General features: G+C 40.5%; 1 protein-coding gene across 3 annotated transcripts in view; it reads right to left on the bottom strand.

Annotated features, from left to right (window-relative positions):
* The window catches only part of AGL (amylo-alpha-1, 6-glucosidase, 4-alpha-glucanotransferase), a 66,323-nt gene extending 48,838 nt beyond the window's left edge, over nt 1-17,485 (bottom strand). The window contains exons 1-7 of one of the 3 annotated variants that reach the window (XM_040999177.1): nt 17,263-17,485; nt 16,571-16,720; nt 8,559-8,769; nt 7,867-8,033; nt 5,880-6,083; nt 1,176-1,357; nt 830-941 (exon numbers count right to left, since the gene is read on the bottom strand). In XM_040999177.1, the coding sequence (XP_040855111.1) occupies nt 830-941; nt 1,176-1,357; nt 5,880-6,083; nt 7,867-8,033; nt 8,559-8,769; nt 16,571-16,652 (958 nt within the window). In that variant the 5' untranslated portion in view covers nt 16,653-16,720; nt 17,263-17,485. Of the gene's footprint in view, nt 1-829; nt 942-1,175; nt 1,358-5,879; nt 6,084-7,866; nt 8,034-8,558; nt 8,770-16,570; nt 16,721-16,796; nt 17,228-17,262 lie in introns of those variants that run through there. The other 2 variants (XM_040999178.1, XM_040999179.1) reach the window with 2 other exon arrangements.
* Between the last annotated feature and the right edge of the window lie 9,732 nt (nt 17,486-27,217).

Here is a 27,217-nt window from a genome sequence, read left to right as displayed (position 1 = left end):
GACTTACTCTGCAAATGGTCCCAGTGGCAGGTCTGAGCCGGGTTGAAGTCAGGAGCCAAGGAAGCCCTGCTGGTCTCTCTGGATGGTAGAAGTAGCCTGAGACACTGTGCCATTAGGCATTAACTTCCCAGATGTATTAGCAAAAAACTAGATGGGAAGCACAGTAGCCTGGATTTGAATTGGCACTCCAAAACAGGATGCTGGTGTCCCAGGCAGCAGCTTAACTGGCTGTGCCACAAAGCCAGCTACTGTGGATATATATTTTCCATAATGCTTCTAAATTGTCTCCGAGAAATCTAATTCCTCTTTTAGTATGGTTCCTCCTGTCCTACTCTGTTGGCTCTTTGACCAACTTCTTGATTAGTTATGTCCTTAACTGAAGATTTCTTCACCACCTGAAATCTGTTCACATAGCTGTGCTATCACTAATGGTGAAGTGGCCTAAATGGTGTCATCAGCTGGTCACCTTTCTACTTCAGCTAAGCTTCTTGCTACAGCTGGCAGAAGACTGTCACACATTTAAGTCCTTCTCAGCACAAATAATTTGCATCATCTACTTTCATTCATACCTTTAACAAAGATACACTGAGTTCAATATTCTGAGATTTCTAACAAACCGATCAAAAGATACAGTCCCCAAAGGAGGTAATGATGTTAAGTATTATTATGGATATCACTAACTCACAACTTTCAAAGTAATAGCTTTATAACATCAAATATAGCATACACAATAACAGATTCAATAATTATGCTAATCAAGAGTTAACCCTTTAAGAGTAGCATTACAATTCTTAAAATTGACAGGGATAATCTAGTGTATACATTTTACCTTTTGTTAGAAGTCTTCTAAATTGCTCAACTGCTTTGAGAACATCTACTTGGAAAAATTCCCAGAGCCGAAGTTTTGGAAAAATATCCTCCCAAATTATTTTTCGAATGCACTGAAAGAATGAAAGAATTCAACAGTGTAAAAATGTATATAAAACTTTTCAATGTATTCTTTACATATTATGAGATTCAAAATAATTTTCAACAATGTATCTAATTTGTACTTTAGAAATTGTGTTGTTCTGTTCTGTTTTGTTCTATTCTATCCTATCCCATCCCATCCCATCCCATCCCATCCCATCCCATCCCATCCCATCCCATCCCATCCTATCCTATCCCATACTTACATTCATATGATGCTCATTCTCAATCAAAGCAGGTATTCCTTTGTTTTTGTATTTTCCGTCTGCAACATCACAGGAAAAATGCCAGAATGCTCTGTCTAAGACCCAGGCAGGTTTTAAGTGTGGCGAGTTCACAAGATTATATGCACATTCTGGATGTTCCTGAATCCACTTACTATTAGTAGCTTAAAAAAAAAACACAGAAGAACATCCCATAATTAAATCTGTCAACTTCTGATGAAAGAAAAATTGTTTTCACAAGTAACAGCAATTCATACGGTTAATCCTCAAAAGAGTGATATGTTGTTTTGCAAAGATTCAATACCATGCTGAAAGAAACAATCAGGGGCAAGTGCTGTGGCATTGTGAGTTAAGCCACTGCCTGTAACACAATATGTGTGCCAGTTTGAGTACTGTTCCACTTCTGGTTTAGCTCCCTATTAATGCACCTGGGAAAGTACAAAGATGGCTCAAGTACCTTGGTGCCAGTTACTACATCAGACACCTGGTCAGAGTTCTTGGCTTTGGTCTTTCCTAGCTCCAGCCAATGAGGCCACCTGAGGATTGAACAAGCAGATAGAAGGAATCTCTTTCTTTCTCTATCTCCCTTATCTATTCTCCCACTCTCTTTGCAATTATATCCTTTCAAATAAAGTAAATAAATAATTTAAAAGGAAATACTCAAATAACAGTGTAGCTAGAGTATCTTATGTATCCATTTCAAACAGCCAGTCTAGAATCAGAATTAAAAGTTTGGTGAGGTATTCCAAGTGTTTACAAAATTAAAGATAACTATTTTAATTTATTTATTTTCATTTTCTTTGACAGGCACAGAGACACAGAGATTTTCTATTCGCTGGTTCACTGTCCAAATGTCTGCAATGGCTCCAGGTGGGGCAGGACAAAGCCAGGAGCCCAGAACACAATCCAGACCTTCCAAACAGCTAGTAAGGAGCCAACGACTGAAACACCATTTCTGCTTCCCAGGGTGCCCAGTGTCAGCAAGCTCGAATCGGAAGTGGAGCCCAGATTACATCCCAGGCACTCCAACAGGAAATGGGGCTTTCCAAGCAGCATCTTAACAACTACGCCAAACACCTGCCATCATTTCAATTTTTTAAATAAATAAAAGCCAAACACAATTTGATATTTAAAACGTACTAATGCCCTCAGTGTACATGAAGTAGAAGTAGTAACAATTATTGAATGCCTATTTCACATCAGAAATTGTTCTAGGCAGTTAGATGCACTTACTTTTTTTTTTTTTTAATGTATTTGTCTGCCCAGGGACACACAGAGAGAGACAGAGAGAGGGAAGAGACAGAGAGAAAAATCCATGTGTTGATTTATTGCCCAAATGGTTGCAACAATCAGTTTTGGCAAATGCTGAGGCCAGGAGCCCGGACTCCACTTGCATCTCCCATGTCAGTGGCAAGAGGCCCAAGCACAATTCCAGGTCATTAACAGGGACCTGGAATCCAAAGTGGAGCACCGAGGACTCAAGCTGCACTCTGATGTTGGATGCCAGTGACCCAAACGGTGGTGTTAACATACTGTGACACAAGGTAGGCCTTGCACAAACTCAGTAATTATTTTCTGCCACTCAGCGGCAGTTAAGGAACTGTGGCACCTCAGAATCTGTAATGTTAACTTTGCCCTGCTGCTGAGGTGAATATGCTCATGCCTTATTTCCTAAGTTGAGGGCCCCACAGACTTTTAGACTCATTATTCCTAGCTTCAGTCATTTATTTGGTAAATAATTTATTTATACTTACAATAAAATGCTTAGCTAAAGAGTGGCTACAAAAAGGGCAGAAATGTTGCAACAGAAGTTAAACTGATAATTCGTTGAGACAGCTTGCCTGCATTACATTCACCATCGTATTTACTAAAAAGGTATTTGCTAAGGGGATGTGATTTACTAACGGGTACCACCAGATAGGATTTTCACTTAGGAAGAACAAATATTGGATATCTGGTGCTGTGGCTTAATGTAGGGATGCCCACATTCCACACTGGAGTGTTTCATTCAAGTTCTGGTTACTCTGCTTTGGATGCAACTTCTTGCAGATGCAAACTGTAGAGGTAACAGATGGATTCTAGGATTTGAGGATATTGCCAACCACATGGGGGACCTGGGTTAAGTTCCAGGTTGCTAGCCTTCAGCCTGGCCCAGCCCTGACAGTGGCAGGCATGTGGGGAGTAAATCACCAGTCAGAAGATCTCTCTGTTTTTCAAATAAAAGAATAAATACAATTTTTAAAAAACACATTATAAGTATAAGGGTTATCTCAAATTTTAATGGTAAAATCCTGAAATTGTCTCATCAACATTTTGAAAGAAAATCAAGTGCAAAATTCAATAATCCTAAATATTAGGTAGTGAAAGTATTTTTAAATTCTATATAGAAGAGGTACCAAACTTCAAGTTATATTTTTAACATAAAAATTAAAGCTAAATGCAGACTAGAATGGCATAGTACTCACAACACTGTCCCTGGCAAAACAACCTAAGATGTGAAAATTATAAAGAACAATTGCTTAAACATCTTTGGAAACTGCACTGAGTATCTAAAATAACACTTTTTTTTTCAAGATAAGAATGCAAAAATCTATGGCATTTGAACAAAGACCTGCTGAGCTTGACTGGGTTTGCAGTATTTTTGGCCTGCCAAAGCTGGGCAGAATGTCTGCCTACATGTGTCAGTTGGTGGAGCAAAGGCGCAAAACACTTCTCTGTCTGCTCATCTGGAGCAGAACTTCCCTGCCATGCAGCGCAAGAAACGAAAACCACAGGCAGCCTGCCTGTCCCGAGATGTAATCACATCCTCAGGTGCAGTGGAAGGCACAGGGAGTCTCCCTTGTGGCCACACCTGCCAGGAGTAAAGGCTTCTGATGCCCAAACTCCTGCACACATCTAAAACCCAGGAGCTTGAAACCCAAGCCAGATCTCCCACTTGGGAGACAGGGACCCAAGGATTTGAGCAATCTCTTCTGTCTCCCCATGGTGAGAATTAGCTGTTGTAGCCTCTGTTACAGCTTTATGTAACAAGAGACAAAAATTCTATCTGATTAAACATGAGCATAAGTGATACATTTAGCAGATTGTGCCTTTTAAAGGCATGTTGTCTCTTTCCCCATTTTCACTGGTTAGATCATAACAAGAGCTACAACAATCACATTTGATTGAAAATTGCAAGCAGAGCAATAAGAGAGAAGGAAACTAGCTTTCTATTCCCACTAAGTTCATATTCTAATCTTAGAACGCTACCCAATCTTTTATAAGAGATAAATGCAATTTCAATCTTCTCTAAGTAACTATGTTCTTTTGTCTCTTTGTTAACAACTGTGTAATCCATTTCCTAATGCATTCAACTTGTAACTGACACAAATTCATTATGTGTGTTTTTTGTAAATATGATGTGAACAATATTATGGATGTCAAAGGAATTATACATACTGCCAAATTTCCAAGTAAGGAATACTGAATTCTTGGATTACAAAGTTTTCACCGTAGATTTGAAGCCTGGTTCCCAGGTACATACAGATATACCAAATACCTTTTATTTTTTTTAAACCAACAGACTTATTGCAATCATTATTGGAGAATATTATTTGTATTAACAGATCAGGTCTATAAGCTTTGAAATTTTTTCAAAATTGTGAAGATAAACTGAAGAAATGCTTTACTAAAGAGCAGAATTTTTTTTTCTTGAAAATGTTGTACCACTCAGAACTCCTCCTCTTTACATACACACTTCAGTTGTTGTCAAACAGTCTCTATGTCATGGCACACAAAAAAGATATTTGTAAAGAGCTAAGATTAAACAGACAGCTGCTGTCAGGCCTATAGCGTCCTGAGGAGCAGTAGCTTCATCAGGCCAGCCAGCTGCACTGACAGGCAAACGGATCAATCATTTCCTAAAGGGTCACAGTTAGGAAACTGGACATATTCCATAGAACTCTGCATTGCTAAGGACATTTCAGAAATAAAAACAGGCCAATTTTACTCAAATAAGCCTGCTTAACACAATATATTTTGCAGAGTAACTTCTGAGAGCTTACCGATAACTTCCTTCCATACTTGAAATTGTTTACTTTTTTCATATAGACAACAGTACTAGAGCTCCTGCTTTGTAGGGCTGTTTTGTTAAGTCTGGAATTTTGTTAGTCTAAATTGAAATATATAATCACTAAGTTCCTGTTTTTATAAGCATATCTTGGCAAATTACTTACCTAATGACTTTGTCCTCAAATAGCACTGTTTCCTTTGCATGAAAAAAAAGTGGTATCATACAAAATGACTTTTTGAAGTTGAAGGCAACCAGACCTGGTGTGATGGCTCAGTTGGCTAATTCTCCCCCCTCTAAGCACTGGAATCCCATCCAGCTTCCTGCTTATGGCCTAGGAAAAGTGTTGGCATGCCCATGTGGGAAACCCAAAAGAAGATCCTGGCTCCTGGCATAAGATTGGCTCAGCTTAGGCCTCTGGGGTCATGTGGGAAGTGAACAAATGGAAGATCTTTCTCTTTGTCTCTCCTCTCTGTAAATCTGCCTTTCCAATAAAAATAAATAAATCCTTAGAAAAAAAATTTGAAAGACACCTTATTTGGATTTTTAAAATTTAGTCATATAAGACATTAGGGAATGATACAATCAGAATATAATATTCTCAGCAACACAATGAAGGTAGTTAATGGACCTCTTACCAGTATGATTGTAGACAACATCTGTGATGCAAAGGACATTCCATTCCCTTTTCAATTTTTCCACTAACTGACCCACATCATTCCAGGTGTACTTTTTATGAGGACGTGAGAAGTCAGGATTTAATTCTAACTGGTCAGCAAGCGAGTAGCACGACCTAGACAGTCCAAGAGTCTGCAGTGGTGTAAAATGGATCATGTTGTAACCTGCAGTGTGAGAAAATGAAGGTTACTTAACAATAAAAACAACAATAAGAACAAACAAAAGCAACCTAGAACTAAGCAAAACATTTACAGGACACCAGTGTCTTCAGATAATACAGGGATGAGAGAATGTATTCAGACAAAAGTCTAAAAACACATGATACCTAGTTTATATTAGGAGTTGGATGTGTATTTTTTGAATGGATATATTTATTTATTTGTTTATTTTTAAAGATTTATTTTTAGTGCAAAGTCAGATATACAGAGAGAGGAGGAGAAACACAGAGGAAGATCCTCTGTCTGGTGATTCACTCCCCAAGTGACTGCAATGGCTGGAGCTGTGCTGATATGGAGCCAGAAGCCAGGAACTTCCTCCAGGTCTCCCACATGGGTGCAGGGTCCCAAAGCTTTGAGCCATCCTCAACTGCCCTCCCAGGCCACAAGCAAGGAACAGGATGGGAAGCAGGCTGTCGGGATTAGAACCAGCACCCATATGGGATTCCAGTGCATTCAGGGCGAGGACTTTAGCTGCTAGGCCACGGCGCTGGGCCCTGAAAGGATATATTTATATGTAGAAAAATAAATCCTCCGAAAGAATGTTGACACACCTCTGTCTTCTACATCAAATAAATTAATTCATTTAAGAGGCAGAAACACACACCTACATGGTGTGTGTGTTGGGGGGTGGGAGATAACAGAGACAGAGACGAAGTGAGTCAGTGCTCCCGTCTGCTGGTTCACCATCCACATGTCTGCACTAAGCCAAAGTTGAGGGCAAGTCAATCCAGGTCTGCCACATGAATGGCAGGAACCCAATCACTGCAGCCACCACTGCTGCTTTCTAGGAGCCTGTACCAGTAGGAAGCTGGAGTCCAGCTAGCGCCAGGTGTTGAACCCAAGTACTCTGATGTGAGATATGAGCATCCCTGCTAGCATCTTAACAGCTAGGTTAAATGCCTACCCCTTTCTCCTGTTTTTAATGCCCCAAAGTACTTCTGTTTTGACTCAGTAACATCAGTGAATTTCTCATTCCTTTCTTCATCCTACATTCAACTTTAAAGTAAGAAGTTAGAGGCCAATGTCATGGTACAGCATTAAGACACTGCTTGAAATGCTGACATTCCATGCTCGAGCTCCAGTTTGGGTCCTGGCTGCTATGCTTCTCATTCAACTTCCCTCTAATGTTCCTGGCAAAGCAGTGGACGGCAGCCCAAGTGCTTGGACCTCTGCTCTCCAGATGAAATCCCTGCGTCCTGGCTTCACTCTGGCCCAACCTGCAGACATTTGGACAGTGAACCACTGGATGAAACCTTGGTCCTCTCTATCTTGCTTTCTCCCTCTCTGCTGCTCTGCCTTTTGAAGGAAGGAAGAGGGAAAATGGAAGGAAAGCACACATGGAGGGAAGGAGGAAGAAAAGAAAATGAAGATTACTGTTTAAGAGTAAAACATAACTAAGTTTTATGCTATTGTTGACATGTATAACAACACATGACTTCCACATGGATGGTGGTTAATCAAGGTTTGTTTAAATTACATGTAGCACATTTTCTAAACATATAACTATTAGCTTTTTAGAGTAAAGTATTTGAAATTATTTTGTCTTATTTTTAAACTCCTTCCTTAATAACTTGAATGATAAAATTTACTGAATAGTTAAATAAGAATACTTCATTTATATTAGTAAATGTATTAAGAACAAATTAAAAGAAGAAGCAAAGTCTTTAACATCTGTATCACAGAAGATAATTATATTTTTTAAAGCAATAGGGAAAAAAGCTGACATTACCTGATTCTTTTGCAACCCTTAGTCTGCTTTCCCATTCATCGAAGGGTCCCAAACACTTGGCTAAAAAGGTCTGGAGGGTGACACAGTCCAGGTGTAACATATGATCATCAGCACCAACACGTAAAATAGGATCCACGACTATGTAACCTCCACCACTTTTTTCATTTCTAAGGAAAAAAATCAAAACAAAAACTTTTCTATTACAGACAAGAAAAAAATTTTCTTCCAATTGTCTCTGATATTGCTTGAAAGATTGGCACTTTTAAAAAAGACTAACTACTAAGAGCACAAAATTATTTATAAAGTTGCACCAAAAATGAATAGAAAAACCACTTTAACTCTTTGTCTCTGCAAAATTATGATACAACATTCATAGTACCTAATAATACTGGTTAAATACAAATCAAGTGTATTGAAGTTTATCAGGAACAACCATGATGCTCAGATAAGCAGCATGTTATAATCATGCTGTATAAAGACCCAGCAGTTTTGGAAATAAATTACTTAATATTTGAATCTTCAGTGGGTCCTCTACGAAACTGAAGAAGCATATTCTGCTTGCATCTCAAGAAGGCACTGCAGCACTGTCAAGACTTCACGGACATGGTTCATACGATATCTTTTTAGAAGCCAGATTACTCGCATGCTAAAAGAAAGTCATTTTTTTTCCGCACAAAGACAACTTGACTTACCCTTGAAGGAAGTAATACTGAAATGATCCAGATTGTTGTAGATTAAGTTTACAGTATTTATCAGAATCATCTTCCCTTTCTGTTGGGTTTTCCCACTCCAAAGAACGGAACTTTTCTCGATTAAACGTTTCTCCAGGAAATGGGTAATTTGTATACACAGTAACTGGTTTTCCCTGTAAAGTTGGGCCTAATCGGAATTGCAGTTCAAATCCTAAACAAACAGCACATTTTAATATAATCACTGTAGGACTTAAATTACTACCTTAACAAACAGACATTATATTTAAATTATTATAAAAATGATTATTTCTTATTTATATCAGCCAAATTTTTAAATTTTAGCACATGGCTACTGTGGGACATGCATATTTTTATATGTGTCCATTTACCACGGCTCCCTCAATCCTTTCTTGCCCCCCATCTCACCCTAGAAGCAAATGCCCAGAGACAGACATCCGGTCAGAGACCTTTCCAGCATCTTCCAGCCTGCAGCAGGGAATGGGAGTTTCTGGTGCTAGAGCGTATGGCATTGTATCATACTTTGAGAGCTAACACTGCCTAACTATCCCACCACATACAGAAAGCCAGTGTTGGGTGAGAGTCCAGAGGGAAAGAGTCAGGATTACGACTTCTAGCAGGAGTCTGAGAGGCATCTGAGCCTCCACTGATGTGAGCTTAGATCCAGGGGTCTGCTAATTCAGGTTTTAACAAGTGTTTGGGGTGACGGAAAACATTCATTACTAGTATGTGCTGATTCCTTGATGAAAACAATCCCATCATGGACTACTTTAACCAATGAGCAAGTGGGACTGCGAAAGACTGTGCACACTCAGTTCTTGTAAGCAGGCATAGGACCTCCAATCCACTGCTGCTTTTATCCCTATTCTTCATGATGTAGTTATCAAAGGAATCCTGAAAGCTAATACAGTATCTAAGTTAGGTTATTTACATTAAAATACAGCTGAGACTTACATACTATGTTACAAGTATTTTACCATAATAATAATATTGATAAAAATGAGCACATTATAGTTAAAACTATAATATAGAAGAAAATTTTGGTTGGTTTAAGGCAAATTTTAAACTTCAGAATTATTAAGGTATACACAATTTTTACTAAAGGGCATGCAAATTTTTTAATGTGTATGTAACTTTTCAATTAGTAAAGAACAATAAGAACTGATAAAAACAGGAAATTTTGGTTCTACTGAGTGTATCTAAGCACCTTTTTGAGGAGAAGGAAACATACCAATATGCATGATGTTCACTCTTAAAAATTCAACAAAATGATAAAAAATATGTATTAGGTGCTTCCCATGTTAAGAGGGAACAAAACAGACAATTGGTCAGTTTGAGTTCCAGGATGGTAATGGAGATGCTGAGGACTAGAGAGAAGTGGGGTACTTAGCCACACGGCTATCCTTGCCAGCTCGGGACAGCACCGCCACGTAAAATAAACTGAGTCAAGGTTCCAGAATAACAAGCTCAGTACAGCTGGTTGGAATCAGCTGAGTTAGGAGCAGCAGAGCAAAAGAAACAGGTAACAGGAAACAGATCGTGGAGGGCCTTGCAGGACACCGTGAGTGTGCTGGCTTCTCTGAAATGAGCAGTTAGTAAACAGTTCTAAGTAGAGGAGTAACGTGATCTGGTTTATGTATCAAAAATATCACTCTGAAAAAAAAATAGTTCAAGATATGTTATAGGTAATGCACTCTGTGCTCTGATGAAAAACAAGGATGAATGAAACAACTGCTTTCCTAGGCAGAAAGTGAAGGGCTGTCACAGCTAAAGGGCAGGTGTTCTCTGGAATTCTCAAACTTTCAGATTGGGATAACATCATGGACTGTGGCAGGCAAAGAAGGAGTTTTAGTGCATTTAGGAGATGGATTAGAGTTTGGGGAAGTAGAGATCACAATTTTCAGAGCAGAGTCTTACAGAAAGAGAGAGATGCAAAGAGAGATACGGCACAGAATACTACACTTTGCGGAAGTAGGGTTTGACTTTGTGAGGCTTGTCAAAGCATGACTGGGAGGTGTAAACAAAACAATTCTTAGAATTCACACAGCCTTGGAAAATCTCTGATTTTTGTCGAGAATGTTGACCTTGTCAATCATTGGAGTATTAAGCATGACCCAGAAGAGTCATGCTTACATATTAGAGCTAAAGTAGGCCCCAAACAGTAAATACCACAAACCTATATGGTTTGTAGCAAGCGTCAAAGGAGTAAGCTCATCTCAGGTAAAACCCACTACTCCTATAAAGCAAGACAACAAAACCCAGAGATATAACAGAATAGTCACAATGTCTAATGGTCAACAGTAAACTAAACAAAGAGGTGATGAGGCAGGTGATCACACAAAGGGAAGAGCATTGCAAATGGAGGAAGGAGAGGACGCAAAGGATCTGAGATTTTTGCTTCTGGCAAAGATAGGATGAAAGGGACTAGATATATCCTCCTCCTTGAAACAACAAAACCAGACAAAATATATACAATGATGGTTTTCAAGACCCTGGACAACAGGCAATGAGACACAGTGACCCCAGAGTTGCCTCTGTTTTTTACCCTGAGGGAGTTCCAGGCTGAAGCACTTGGAGCAGGAATCCAGGCAGGGCTCAGCCAACCCCGAGCTCGGATGGAACCGCAAGTCTACACAAACCATAGCAGCTAGAATTGGTATCTGAGACCAGAAGGGAACAGAGAGAATGCAATAACTCCACAGGGGTGCTGAGGCCTCCTGTTAGGATTCAGCAGTATACAGGTTAGTGAATAGCTCTGAGGGTATCAGCTGAGACTAGACTACAACAACTCAGAATTCAGGAACATTTAACAATTCAGGAAAGTCTTGCCCTCAGTAGTAGGGATAAGCCCAGACATGGCATAGGTCTATCTCAGCTTGACAAATTAGTGATTAAGGTGCCAGTTAAGCTTGTGTGGCAGAGGTGGGGGGGGTGTAGGCTGGGTGTGGAGCAGGCACTGTGATATAGTTAGTTAAGCTGCTGATTGGGATGCCCACACCCCACATCAAAGATCATCAAATGTGGGTTCTAGTTAGAGTCCTGTTTGTTCCACTTTCAATCCAGGTCCCTGCTAATGAGCCTGAAAAGCAGTGGAAGATGGCCCAAGTGCCTGAGCTCTGTACTTGAATTGCCAACCCAGATGAAGCTTCTGGCCCCTGGCCAGAGCTGCGCCAATCCGAAGCCAGGAGCCTGGAGTCTCTTCCGGGTCTCCTACATGAGTGCAGGGTCCCAAGGCTTTGGGCTGTTCTCACCTGCTTTCCCAGGCCACAAGCAGGGAGCTGAAGGGAAAGCAGGGTGGCCGGGATTAGAATCAGCACCCATATGGGATCCCGGCCTATGCAAGGTGAGGACTTTAGCCATTAGGCTACCACGCTGGACCCACAAAATATTTTTGAGTTCACTAAAACTTCATATTGTGCTCTGTCAGTGAAAACATATGACTTATGAAAGGCTTGCTTCAGTATTTTGTTTTACTGTGATTTAAAAATTTTAAGTTCTAAGGAGAGATCTTCCACCCACTGCCTCAATCCCCAACAGGCTGCAATGACCAGCAGTGGCTGAGCCAAAGCCAGGAGGCAGGAGCTTCATCTGAGTCTCTCACATGGATGGTTGGGGCCTGAACACTTGGGTCATCTTTCACTGTTTTGCCTAGGCCATTATCAGGGAGCTGGATCAGACGTGGAGCAGCCGGGTTATGAACTGGTACCTTCGTGGGATGTGACATCATAGTGGATTACCCCACTATATCACAACACCAACATTATACTGGGTTTTAACATCCTCAAAGGTCTAAAAATGCCACACAAATACGCACCCAAATCCAGCTAAAGCAAATTATTGATTATATTTACCAAATCATGACATTAGTCCTTAACCCGACTCACCAATTAAGTAAAGTTTTTGTAAAAATGTGCCTACTAAACATATTTTCACTAATATCCAGCAAATGCTTCAAAAAGACTCATTAGAAGATATTTAATACATTAAACAGATGATATGACAAGCAGCTGACATTTTTTATTTGGAATATTCCAGACAGATTAGAAAATCTGCCACTAATTCTTTAAAGGAAAAGACACTTATTCACATGTGCAAAATCAAATAGTGATGAGCATATTTATAAAATAAACATGTTTAAAATGCATCTGTCATGCAGCAAGGGTTGGCAAACTACATTCAGCCCAACAGCTCTTCCTGCTGGTCGGACGTTGCTGGAAGCCAGCCAGAGCCTTGACTTGTTTGCAGTGGTCATTTCGGTGCAGAGCTCAGCAGCTGTAACACAGTGTGCACGGCTTTCAAAGCTCCGAAGACTTGCTATACCCAAGTTTACCTCAAAGAGTCAAATTGTTTTTTTCAGCTTTTAAAAAATATTCTCTAAGTACTAGACTATTAAAAGCTATTTGTCATTACTGAATAAGAAAAATTTCAAAGAACAAATCTCAGAAACTCCCTAAATTATCTTTAACAACTTAAAAGTGAGATAAAAGAGATAGGTGTTGTTATTCTGCCTCTCATTAAAAATACACAAAGATTCTCTTACTTAAGATAATGTAACCTGTTCAGTTACTTCACCAGGCTTAGGCAGAAAAGAAGTATAATGCATAGCAACAAGTTACTGCAAAAAAAACAAATAATTTATTTTCAGGGGAGTATAAATTTTTAAATTTTCTTTCTGTTGGTTTTGTCTTGTGGCTTTTATTTAGGGAATGTACAGCAACTGTGTAACAGATAGTCATATCCAGACATAAAGATACAATGCAGTATGCATCCCTACTTCCAGACCAAATATGGACTCAATAAAACTGTTAAATATCTCCTAACAATTGGATGCTGGACTCTCTGCCATTGTCCATGCCCGTAATGGCAGGATATACTCAAATAGCAGAATGATGGACTTATGCTTGCTTATGAAAGACTATACTATTATAATAATATAGGGGAAATCAGTGGTGGGGAGAGAATTTGAGGAGAGGGTAAGGGAAATTCCAGAATCTATGAAATTGCTACCATAAAAGAGTCCTGACCAAAACAAACACAAAAAAAGAAACAAATAAGGGTGTGAGTGTTAACCCCTTCTCGACCTATAAAACCTCCACTCTCAGAAGGCATTTTTTCTGTTTATAACTCATCTGACATACAAGCTGAGAGCATCAAAGTCAATCCATATATTAGCAAAACTGAATTACTTTAAAAAAAGAACTAAAAGATTCTGTATCCCAATAGAAATATGAGCACATACTTCCAGGTGTACACATAAACTCTAAAACTCTGTAGAATCATTGAAACTAAAATTTCTATACACAGAAACTAAAATATCAGAATGCCTACCGTTGGTCAGTTCTACAGTTAATCACTTAGTTTGCTAAAATTAGCCTGGGTCACAGCAGTGCAGGCATGGCTATCTTATTCTTCAGACTAGTGTTAGGAATGCTTTCTTTGGGTAGATCTCTCTGGTAGATCACTAGCAGGATAAGTAATCAAACTGTTATTGTAGACCATAATTTTCCATCTTTTTATTGCCATTCAGTTGTAGAATGTCAAGCTCACAGTCGAGGAACACATATATAACAACACCTTCTCTAAAAATAGTAAAAATGGTAAATGTAACCAACCTATATTAAAGAGGGAAGAATTCTATGTTTGTAGAAGAACATAATTTAGCCATGTTCTTCCTGAATTCAATGAATCTATGAGGGATGTAGTGTTGAAAATGAGAAGGCAGGCTAGCACAGTTGATTAATCCTCCGCCTGCACCACCAGTATCCCATATGGATACCGGTTCTAGTCCCAGATGCTCCAATCAGATCTAGCTCCCTGCAAATGGCCTGGAAAAGAAGCAGAGGATGAATCAAATGCTTGGGCCCCTGAACCCATGTGGGAGACCCAGAAGAAGCTCCTGGTTCCTCGCTTCAGACTAGCCCAGCTCTGGCCATGGCCATCATTTGAGAATGAACCAGCAGTTTAAAACTCTACTTTTCAAAATCAAAAAACAAAATGAGCGGATCCTTTCTTAGGAAAAAAAAATGAAGAAAAATTAAGGAGGGTTTGGTAATGAATTCATTATGAAAGGACAAAAAATTCTCAGTTTTTCTTCATATTTAATTAGTTACCCAGTCCTATTTTTAAAATGTCTTAGGTCTGTCCCTTTGCTTTCAACTTAGTTGTTAAAGCCTTGTGATTAATGAGATGAGTTTTCCACAGTAACCACTTCAATGATTTTCTCCCTTACTTCCTCTTTTTTAAACTGGACAGGGACATGACTCCTGTCTTTATTGTTCCTTCTTCACATTATAAATGTTCTTCTAAAATACTATGAGTAGATCATTACAGCAAGAAAGTTTTGTGACATATTTTTATTCACAGTATCTGGATGAATTTACTGGTTTTAACTAGAGTTAACTACATTTTTCCTGCTTCATAGAAGTCATCTCAGTTCCAAGTTCAGTTTTGCATAGTTTTAACGAGTTTCAGGAATCCATTGCACTAGGTGTGTAACATTATGCCTGTTCTCAACAAGCTTGAATTCTAGTTTGACACTGTAAGATAAACAGATCTCAGCCACTATTTTATTGCACATTTCATTGCTGCTTATATTATGTAAGTAGAAATAGAAAAATTAAGGGAAGAGGCACATAGATTAGGTAGAGTTTCAGGTGAAAGCTGCAAGGCAGCTAATGAACAGAATGTGTTGGAGGCCAGGCATTTTTAAATCCGTCTTAGAGATGCCAATTGATAAACAGGGTTGAGGAACTGGTATTTTGATACAGCAGGATAAGCCACTGCTTGCAATGGCAGTACCTCACCTGGGTGCCAGTTCCATTCCTGGCTGTTGCACTTTCCTTCCGGCTCCTGCTAACGAGTCTGAGCATGCAGCAGAAGATGATTCAAGGGCCTCAGCCCCTGAAATCCACATGGGAGACCAGCATGGAGCTACAGGCTCCTGACTTTGCTCAGATGCAGCCCTAGTCACTGACCCATTTGAGAGGCAAATAAGCAGATGGAAGAGCTTTCTAACTGTGCCTTTCAAAGATATAACTAATAAATCTTAAAAAAAATAAAGACAAGATATTGCATAAAAGCTCTGGAATCTACATGCAGGAATATGGAAGACACAGACAGGGAGGCAGGGTTGTTTGTAAAAACAAAAAAATTATGGACCTTAGAGAAAGAAAGATTGCCATCAAAAAGATGAAATAAAGAAGAGTTTAAGGCTTCTAGTCTAAAAAACTATGAAGATGCAGATATCACTAAAATACAGAAGGTTGATTAGAAATCCATATATTATTAATTTTGAGGTTCAAAACCCAGGAAGGTAGAATAGCAGAACTAGCTCCATTTCACTCAGAAGAAATAACATTCAGAATGAATGTCATTTGAGCAAAGCCAAAGTCCATGAGCAACAAAATCAGGGAAATCCTGCCCTTGTGCTGTCTCTTTAAAGTGTGCCCAAATGCTTTCAAGAGCAGAGCCAAGCTCCGGGCTCTCCTTCCCAGCGTCCTCAGCACAGAGACCCTGGCTGAGGCCAGCCCAATGAATCATTCTTTACGGGCAGGAGGACAAAAATGAGAAAAGATCCTCAGCGAATAAGAAGTTAACTAACAGGTAGAAGACAGAGAACCACTGGCGCACGCAGTGCTCAAGAAGGCAGGGACAAAAACAAAAATCAAAACTAGAAAAGGGGCAGTCAGTATAGCCAAAAATGGAGTAAGTTCCCAGCGATCTTAAGTGCCAAGCCATGTTGGAACAGGAGGAGGATTTGGCTTGGAGGTTATACACTTAACTGCAGAAAGTTTTTCAAGAATCTAAATCTTAAGATATTAGAGAAATCATTTTTTTAAAAAATGCTGTGACTGGCAATGTCCATGTGGTACAATAAAAAAGCATTTTATCTTGTGGAAATATAATTTGATCTTTTAAGTCACAGCTAAAATATATGTCAGTATATATATGCTCATCAGTGAACAAACAAGGTAATCAAAAAACTCGTCACTGACCTTGTTCAAGCCTGTAGAGGGTCTTTTCCAGCTTTTCCATTTCGTTCAGTAGTAAAATTCGAATCTGTTTACTGTGTCCCATTTTGGCTTTTAGAAGACTTGAAATATCTCAGGAGAATGGAAAGAACTTCAAAGCTGAAGCAGTTATCCCTATGGGGGAAAAAAAGCAATTAGGACAAAGACAATAACCATTAACTTAAACTCCAGAGCTGACAGCTGCACTTACATGTTCTATGTTTTAAGACTAGCAGAGCAGTAACTGAGAATCTTATCAATAAGATACAAGAAGGCAAACTGGGAACTGTTTTTCTTTCCTTGAGCACAATGGGTAAGATCGAAACAAAAATACTGCACGTATGATTTTTACAATTAAAAAAAAAAAACTTAAGGCATTCTCAGAGAGAAGTCATATACTCAGGAAAGCCTACGAGAAAAATTTGCAGCCACAAGCCATTTGGCTGTGAAGACTCCAAATGGCTTGGCAGCTTACAGGAGATTAGTCAGCTCAAAGATAACAGGTGGGAAATCGCCCCAATCCCAAATTCGGGGCGGAGGCCACCAATGGGCAGATGACAGCCAGGGAAGCAGTTGTTGCCCCCGGAATAGCTGCCGCGGACATAGGATGTGCAGACAGCGCTATAGATAGAAAGAATGCACTTCCCCAAGAGGCCCGAGGCATCCCGAGCACTTACGCCCAGCGAGACCCGCGGCTCCGGGGACGCTGCGGGACCCGCGACTCCGGAGGCGGACGGGGCCAAGGGACGCGAGGAAAGGAGAAGGGGAAAGGCCGGCCGCTCAGCCTCGGGCTCGGGCCGCAGCCCAAAGAGGGCCGGGCGCCGTGAAGGGCAGAGGGAGGGGCGGCGGCCGCGGGGCCCGGCCGGCGGGAGTGGCCCGCAGCTTCCCGCGACCCCGCCCCGCGCGGCTCCGGGACCGAACCCGCGACCCCGGCCGGCCCTGCGCGAACCCGCCCCGGAGCGAGCCGGCCCGTCCTCTCGCCCACTTCCGGGAGCGTCCGGACCGCTCGCCCCGACCGCTAGTCTCGCGAGAGCGCGGTCCCGGGGCAGCCCGCGGCCGGGGACAGGTGACTTGGGGCTGATGCCGCCTTGGCTGGGAGCCCCGCTTTCTTCTCCAGGATGGTTTGGCGGCCCCGGCTTGCGCCTGTCTTTGAACGGCCAGTTAAATATTAAGCTAATCAATCAATAAGGTGGATTAAATTAATAGTAAAGAAATATTGACGGCCAGTTAATTATTAAAATCCTGCGGTAGCAGGCTGCGAGCTCGGTTGAGTTGCCCAGTAGAATCTTTGTGTGGTAAGAACTGAATGGGAGGAGGCAACCGACTTCCTGTTTTCTGTCATGAGTGTTTGTGTGTGTTTTTTGCTTTTGTTTTTTTTTCTGTCTCAACTTCCTAGGAACTGATTTTTCCCGTGTCTAAAATAATGGGTCTGGCCATAGCTCCTGACATCCCATCCAATACCTGCTGTCTTCCTTAGTCCTGGCTAGCAGGACTATCTCTTCCTTTAGGGAGCCACAGGACCAGGTAGGGGAGAGGTGGCCGCTCAACAGGAGTACAAATACCACTGGTATTGAACGCTGATGCTTGTGCCTAACTTCCACTGGATTTGTGCTCTTGTTCTAACGGCCGGCTAAGATAGAGCGGCTCCTATTCCAGGCCAGCAATTCTAGACTCTTGAATGGAAGCCTCTGGAAACGTTATGCCTGAGGGGAAGAAGTAATAGCCACCTTCCTGGCCTTTTCAGAGATGGATAGGAAATTTGGGGAAAGTTATGGGCTATGGAGGAAAACCTTTACTTTCTTTATTTCTGAACGACTGTAGGTCCTAGGAGGGTAATCAATTAAAAAAGGAATTTGAAACACTAGCTTGTTTCAGGAGATTTATTAGGGGACTCTAGAGATCTGTTTACTTGGGGTGTTACCGGACAACCAGCCTCTGGCAGGACTTTGTCAGAGGTCAGGTAATGCATTCAGGCTATGCCAGAGGTGTGGCAGTGGTGCTGGTCAGGCTGCTCCTCTAGGAATGCCAACTGCACAGGCTTGGGGCGTGTCCTCATTACTGCCCAGCAATGGTACTGTAGTTTACATGATGACAAAGAGGGTGGATTTTGCTTGTTTTTGTTTTTTTCTAACTATGCAGGCATAGGAAATCGGCAAAACTTAGGAAACCACTGGGATTTCATGAATAAGGAAAAATAAATTTCTAGGCCTAAGACCTGAAAACAGTGGAAAGAAAAGCCAAAGACATCACTGTTTTTATCAGTTTTAAAACATTCCCTATGGAGAGCTGTGTGGTTGAGTAAAGCATTATGACGTATGTGGAACCGGGAGGGACAATTCCAGCCTGGAGATTTCTTGGACCCCTTCTTTGGTAAGCCTCTGTCTCCCAGAGGAAAACTTTCATTCAGGTGTCCCAAAGAAGGCTGCCTCTTCCAAGCCCCTGCTTCTGTCCTGGTGCCATGCATCCTGTCCTGGCTCTAACTGCACCAATTCATAGACACGCAGGCAAGTGTGTGAATCACTCCATCCTGAATCACTCTATCCTTAATTCCATGAAGTTCTGGAACGAAAGGGACCCAGATGACCGCTTCACCTGTTAAACCCCTGAGTTGTCAAGTCAGGATTGCTAGACACCCAGTAGAATCTGCCATGATCACTGGGCAGAGCCAGCCTTCCCTCAGAGCGACAAAGCTGTGGTGGCTTTGCCTCTGCTTCTCAGTCATCCTGATCCCAGGCAAGGACAGTCCCACCTGGCTGAGCCAACTTTGTTAGATGATGCCGGGGTTTCATTCACCTGGGATGTCACAAGAGAATCAGCTTCAAACGGGAGTGGCTCAAGTGAAAGTTCTGTTTATTGATGACAAGTCAGAGAGGGAAGGAAAACATACTTCCTTGAAGCAACTGCTTCCCTGAGAAGCAATTTGCCAGGCCTTTTATATCTTACAGGAGAGCAAATGTCCAGGATGTAAAAAGGAGTGGAAAGTCCTTCCTGCTTGTGTATATGTTATCTGTTTAAAAATCTGACTCAGGCTGTTTTTTTTTTTAAAAAAGAATGTTTTTAAAATTTGTTTATTTACTTACTCATTTATTTGAAAGGCAGGGAGTCAGAGTTTCCAACTGCAGATTCATTTTCCAAATATCCACAATGGCAGGCAGTGGGTTAGACTGGAGCCAGGATCTCAATCCAGATAAAACCAGGGCTCTATTCCAAGTGCTTCAATATTGGATGCAGATGATGCGGAGGGCATCTTTACCACTGTATTTACCACGGTATTTGTGGCAGTTTAACTCCTCTCTGAGTACAATGTTGCAAAATTAGCTTTCCTGGGAACATTCTATGAAAGAACAAGTTGCAGAAAGTAACTGGTTGAGGTTTTCCTAACAGGTTCCAGTGGCTTCTTGGTGTACATGCTTATATTCCCCAATTACAGACTGAAAATGGCTAGTTGCAAATGGCCCCAAACTAAATTTGGGGATCCACAGCTTATTTAGCAGTACCTGCTGTTTGTTGCACACATAGATGCTGAGAGCATGTAATAGAAGTTACTGCTTTCCGGGGACTCCTAAATCTTATTGGTGAGAGAAAGATCAACAAAGAAGTGTATAATGAATAATAAAATGTGGCAAGAAATAAAGCAGGGGATAGAGATGTGTGGAACAGATAGTAGAGGAGATCTGTAATTCTAAATAAAATTACACCAAAAAAAGTGATGCTAAGCTGAAGGAAAGAAGACCAGGACATTCAGGGTAAAGGATTACACGCAGAGGTACACAAAGTACAAAGACCATGTGGTCAGGGCATGCTTAGTGATTTAAAAAAGGTCACTGTAGCTGAGTGAAGAGAGTGATAAGAGACTGGGACAGACAGATGGGGAAGAGTGGGTGGCTAGATCTTGCAAGGCTTTGTAGGCTGTTGCAAGGACTTATGTGTTCATGCTGGCAGAAAGAGCAGGCTGTTGGAGGATTCTAGAAAGTGCTGCAATCTAGCCTTTTATAAGGGTCATGCTACAACTTTATGGGGATACTTGTATATTGTATAAAGAAGCATGGAAAAAAGTAGGATGACCACTTAGCAATAATTATCTAAACCAGAGAAAGTTCTCTCTCTCTCTCCCTCTCTTTCTCTGTCTCTCTGTTTATTATGTGTTTTCAGGGAAAGTTACAGCTATGGACATGTTGAGAAGGTGAGTTCTGGATGTATCTTTAATTTCCCTTTTAAAAATATTTGTTAATTTTATGTGTTTAAAGACAGAGCAACAAGGAGAGAGAGAAAAATGAGAATGAGATATCCTTAATCTGTTGGTTCATTCAACCGTGCCCACAACAACTGGGGCTGAGCCAGGCTGAAGCCAGGAACCAGGAGCTTCTTCCAGGTCTCCCACATGGGAACAGGGTCCCAAGCACATGGACCATCCTTTGTTGATTTCTCAGGTCTTAAGCAGGGAGCTGGATGGGAAGTGGAGCTGCTAAGGCTAAACCAGTACCTACACGAGATACTGGTGCCGGCCCATAACCAGCATTTTAAGGAGTAAAATAGGAAAGATTCAAATGTATCGCTTCCATATTACTTCACAAAGCTTCTTACTAAAAGTTTGATAAACTGAGTCAAGCATTCCTACTGTAAGTCATCAACAAACAAGATTGCTCTAGAATGCATACTGTATAAAATCATAGCTCATGATCATGAACTAGTGGTTGGGCTTGAGTGCAAGCTCTACTAGGACCTAATTGTGAAGCTTGTACTCAATCTCTCTATGCTTTTTCTTGTTGGTTCCCCTTTTTAAAGAATTCATTTTATTATTTTGCATGATACAGTTTTGTAGGTATAGGGATTAATCCTTTCCTCTCCCCATTTCTCCCTCCCATTATTTCCCCCATATTATTACAGTAGTGTAGTCCTTTAGTAAGAGTTATAAATTTACCATTCTTCTGTTTAAATGCATCATGGCATTGTAAATATAGGCAAAGGTATGAAATTTAGTATCATACTGTCAAGGCATATTTAACTGTTTCACTGGAAATCTTGCATTTATTCCAGAGTAAAGATGCCTACTGCAATGTCTTCACTTCCTGGTATGCCTGTTTCCATTGCACAGTTAATCTTTGAGAATATGTGTATATACTTATTCACCTATATATTATGTTTTGGATCATGCCTGAATATTGCCTTTTCAAAAGAGATAACATATTTGTCCTTTTGGGACTGGCTTATTTCACTGAACATAATAGTCTCCGGTTGGGATAATTTTGTTACAAATGTTTGAATTTCATTCCAAAAAGAATGAAGTGGCTTTGTAGTATTCCATGAAATAGATGCACCACAATTGTGCATTTTCAAGTTACTGTTTTTTTTTAAGTTATCAATTTTTGTGGAGGTGGCAGTGACAAATATCTTGTACATTCTGTGCAAAGAGATTGATTTCACCGAGGAAATGAGGGCCAGCCCCACATTTAGAGGCACTGTTCAGTGCTACAGGAGCTGCTACACTCTCATCCTACACAACTCCTGTGAGGATGATTGGAGTTGTCTGAGAGTGATGTGAGCTCACAATTTCCCCCATGCTACTGTAGAGCTTTTTTTTTCACTGTGTTTCAACAGTCTTTGAGGCATATCTTCTGCCATATCTTCTGCAGTGTAATATCTAGGTATTTTGTGAAAGTTAACCACTGTGGTATCATTATGCTTGCCCAAACTGCTCAGAAGCACCTACTTTTTCTTTTCAATACTGAATTTGTTGACTGAGCACTTCCTTTTGAGCAGATCAAGAATATCTGTGGCTGGTGTGATGACTTAATTGGCTAATCCTCTGCCTGCCAGCACCCTTATCCCATATGGGTGCTGGTTCAAGTCCTGGCTGTTTCACTTGCCTTTCAGCTCCCTACTGTGGCTTGGGAAAGTAGCACAAGATGGCTATTTGAGTGTCTGAACCTCTGTGGGAGACCCAGAAGAAACTACTGGATCCTGACTTCAGAGTGGCTCAGCTCTAGCCATTGAAACCACTTGGGGAATGAACCAGCAGATGGAGGATTTTTCTGTCTCTCATCACTGTACATCTGCCTTTCCTATAGAAATAAATAAGTCTTAAAAAATCTTCTAATTCTCTTGACAAGAACAAGGTTTGAGCTGCAGTGGAACTTTTTCCTTCTTGGGTTTCCTAGCCCTGAGGTTGCTCTTGTGATAAACAGAGAGAAAGATCCTGCATCTATTGGTTCACTCCACAAGCTGCCACAACTGCTAGAGCTGAGCTAAACCAAAGCCAGAAAGAAGTTTCTTCTGGGTCTCTCATATGGGCACAGGGTCCCAAAAGTTTGTGCCAACCTCCTCTGCTTTCCTAGGCCACAAACAGGAGCTGGATGGGAAGTGGAGCAGCTAGGACACGAACCAGTGCCGGTATCAAATCCTGGCACCTGGAGGTAAAAGATTAGCCAGTTAAGTGCTTTCTCTCTGGACCCTCTGTTAAGTCTTAAAGAACTCAGGCTTTTTTCGCCTTATAACTTTCACCTTTGATTAGACAGACCTCATCTTTTATTACACAAAAAGCCTGCCAGAGCTCCAGCTGTCATATCCCAGTTCACACAGCAAGATGGAAGAAGAGAGAAAAAAAGTGGTGAACCTCATTGAAAGAACATTCCTAGAAATACCATACAGCATTTCTGTTTTATGTCCAAAAATTTATAACCAAAAATTACACGCAAATGTAACTTTTAGGCAGCAATGAGATTTGCTAAAGCTGAAGTGCTGTTATTAAGATAAGAAAGACTAGATTTTGGCAGATAACTAATAGTCTCTGACACCATTTATATGATACTTCATTTCAGATTTTAGTTTTTATCCATGTGCATATTTGACCTGGTAGTTAAGACCTTGCTTGGAGCACTCGCATCCCATAGTTGAGTACCCAGATTTAAGTTCTGGTCCCAGTTCTAAATTTCAGCTTCTTGCTAATGAAGACACCAGGAAACAGAAATGATGGTTCAAGTACCAGAATTCTTGCCTCAGTGGAGGTCCCCGCTCTTGATTTTGCCCTGATCCAGTGCTAGCTGTTGTCAGTTTTGAGGAGTAGGCTAGTAGAATGAAGTTTTCTCTGGCCCCTCTTCAAATTATTTTTAAAAAGATGAAAACCTTAGAACATTTTAATTGTCATAAAGATGCAATTTTCAGTAGGAGGATGGAAGGCTCCAGGAGAAATGTCTCAAAATAAAAAAGAAAATTGTTTTTGAATGTACTGTCCACATTCAGTGGTGTTCCAGCCGTATCCCATGAGTTTTTTGTTTGCTTGCTTTTTTTTTCCAGAAATATTGAGAGTAACTCAGTGATTGCAACACAAAAAGAGTTAAGCAAATGTATCCCACTTTTCTCTCTCTCTCTCTCTCTGTCACACACATACACACACACAAGCTCCATTGAAGTAGCAGCTTTTGAACTGAGGGCCAAAGGAATTTGCTGAAACTAAATTCTGGGACAGGTCAATTTACCCTCCCAGTCACAGGACAAGGAGATTAAGCTCACTGCATGCTCACTTTTGGGAAGAAAGTCAGAGGTGAGCCAGCCTTACACAGTTACTCTTCCTGAATTTATCAGCTGGGAATGAGTTATGAGCAAAGAAAAGCCAGGCTATGATTGAGAATAGCTGCTCTTCAAAGGGAGAAGAGAAAAACCCTTCATCCATTGTATAAGCATTTCAGTCTCTTGTGTACCAAGCCCTCTGCTATACTTATTCCCATAATAGCTGTACTATTTAACGTTTCTCACAATAAAGCATGAGATTCCAGGTTCTCCAAATTCTCCTTAATATTGTGTGTGTGTGTTGTGTGTTTCCCCTGTGTAGCCATCCTAAAGGTTGTGAGAGGTTGTTGTGTCTTTGATTTGCATTCCCTAAATTATTATTGATGTTGATTTTTTTGTTTGTTTTGGCTTGGTTTATGCTTTCTGAGCATTTGTCTATCTCCTTTGGAGAGATTTTATTAAAGTTATTTATCTGTTAAAACAACAGAAGACGGCTTAGTGCAATGACTGAATTGGCTAATCTTTCTCCTGCAAGTGCTGGCATCCCATATGAGTGCCAGTTCATGTCCTGGCTGCTTCGCTTGCCATATAGCTCCCTGGTTGTGGCCTGGGAAAGCAGTGAAGGATGGCCCAAAGCCTTGAGATCCTGCACCCACCTGGGAGATCTAGAGGAGACTCCTCGTTCTTGCCTTTAGATCAGCTCAGCTCTAGCCATTATAGCTGTTTGGGGAGTGAACCAATGGATGGAGGATCTTTCTGTCTCTCTCTCCATGCATCTGCCTGTCCAATAAAAATAAAATAATCTTAAAAAATGTATTTGAAAGAGGGAAAAACAGGGTGAAAGCTCCCATTTGTTGGTTCAGTTCTAATGCCTGCAATGTTCAGGACAGAAACCAAGATCTAGGAATACAACCTTTATCTCCCATCTAGGTGACAGGACCCCAATCTCTTGAGCCATAATCAGTGCCTCCCAGGGCCTGTGTTAACAGTAAGCTGGAGGTGAGAGTTGGAATTAGGACCTGGCTCTCGTCTTTGGTCTGGCCCAATCTTGTCCAACTAGTGAGTGAATAGTGAATTGGCTCTCTCTCTCTCCCCGCCTCCCCTTCTAGTAATGTGATTTTGAATTAAATAAATCCTTTTCAAAAACACTTGGAGCTGGGAATTGAAACCTTGATATGGAATGCTGGCGCCTTGATTTCTGGCAAAATGCCCACTTTTATGTGTGTTATTCTTTGTGATGTTATGATTTATGTTGCTGCTCTCTGAAGTATTTTCAGATCGTTAATTTTTGTTTGTATACAGAAACAAAACAAACTTTTGTGCTTTGATTTTGTTGCCTGCTACTTTGCTGAATTTATTTAGTTCTTTTTTTTGAAATGTATGTATGTTATCTGCAGAGTTTTCTAAATATATTATACCATCTGTAAACAGAGAAGTTTTTTCCCTTTTCTCCCCACTCTCCAATTGCCCTGCTGTGGTGTTGAATAGAAGTGCCCCATTGTTTTTCAAGTGCTGTGTTGAATACATGTGGTAAAAGTGAGCATCCCTGCCTTGTTTCTGACCATAGATTATCAGCATTGAGTGTGATATTTCCTGTAGGTTTTTCATATACAGCTTTTGTTATATTGAGATAGTTTCCTTCTATTCCTAGTTTTGGGGGGCATTTTTGCTATAAAGGAGTATGGAATTTATTCACATTCTCTTTCTGTAACAATTAAGATGATGATTTTCATTTATTTAAAATAGTTATTTCCCTTTTCTTTTTGAAGGAATGGCTAATGGATTTGAATTTTGTATTTCTCACAGCAATATGATAAGTTATGATTAACATCATGTTATCCGTGCTGCATTTACTGTGTTTTCAAAAGTAGCACTCCTGTTATTAACTTTAGTTAGTTTCAAAAAATATTCTGTATTATGAATAGGAATTTGTGGATCAAATTCAGAACAGTACAAAAAAGAAAGAGGAAGAGAGAGAGAGAGGGACAGAGACAGAGAGACAGAGAGAGAGAGAGACAGGGACAGAGACAGAGAGAGAGAGAGAAACAAAATGCCTTCTTCTACTGATAAGAGTTGGAACAAGAGGGCCAAAACTGGGAGCTGGTAACTCAATGCAAGCATCACAAACCATCACTGGGATCCACATCAGCTCCAATCAGGAGTTAGAGCCAGCCACTGAACCAAAGTACTCTGAAATGTGATAAAGGCTTCCCAACCAGTGGTTTCACAGCTAGGCCAAAAGCCTACAAAGCTTTCAGAATGGAAGAATTGATAGCAATGCATCAGGTACCCTAATATAAGAGTTTTCTATCTATCTTGCCAAAATGGAGAGCACTCATTAAGAAGAGAAAATCTTTTTCTTCTGAATGTCCAGTATCTTAAGGAATGTATGCTGTATAGTCACTATACACTAAGAAATTTAAAATTCTCACCTTGAAAAGGAAGGGTATTTATTCCTTGGCTCTTTGGCCCTCTCCTTTTTCGGAGAGTGCATCAGTTTAGGATTATGGAGAATCAATTTACTGTTATGCATGAATCTGAAAGTGTTCCAGATTTGCAAATAGTGCCAAAGTGATCAGTCATGTCATTTAACTTGGTGTTATTAAAGGCTTGAATTTGCTGTGAAGCAAGGATTGCACTTTCTTTTCCTACCATGCCACTATCAATCACTTTCTCTTTTCAAAGCAACATAGACTCATGTATTATTCAGTTCTCAACGGTTAGTTGAAAATTGCCTGAGGATAGATGGCTAAACAGTAAAACGAAGCAAAAACTAGAAAATGATGGTACTTTAACTACTAAAAATAGCTTTTTATGCAAATCATCACTTATATGTTATATAAAGATAAAACTAGGTGAAGTATAATCTAGTATAAAGCACTTCATGAAGAGATCCCTGCTTTATAGATTCTGTTTGCTGATCTGCACAATCCAATTTATTAGAGCACTTGACAGGAGTATCTCACTGTTGTTCAAGTAAACTCAGAGGAAAGGTCAATGGTGTAACTGCAAAGGTCAATCTATTTTAATTTCCTATGGTTTAAAAAAGCCCTCTTCTCAATTTACAGTGACTGTAGGAGTCATTTTCCTGCTTACACAGTGGTAAAGGGTTTGTATATCTTAAAT

Source organism: Ochotona curzoniae, unplaced genomic scaffold (assembly GCF_017591425.1).
Source record: "Ochotona curzoniae isolate NIBS_2020 unplaced genomic scaffold, NIBS_Ocur_1.0 scaffold_1037, whole genome shotgun sequence".
In the NCBI taxonomy this organism is placed as follows: Eukaryota; Metazoa; Chordata; class Mammalia; order Lagomorpha; family Ochotonidae; genus Ochotona; species Ochotona curzoniae.
The sequence above is the reverse complement of the archived record's forward strand: the minus strand, read 5'-3'. Positions and strand labels throughout refer to the sequence as shown.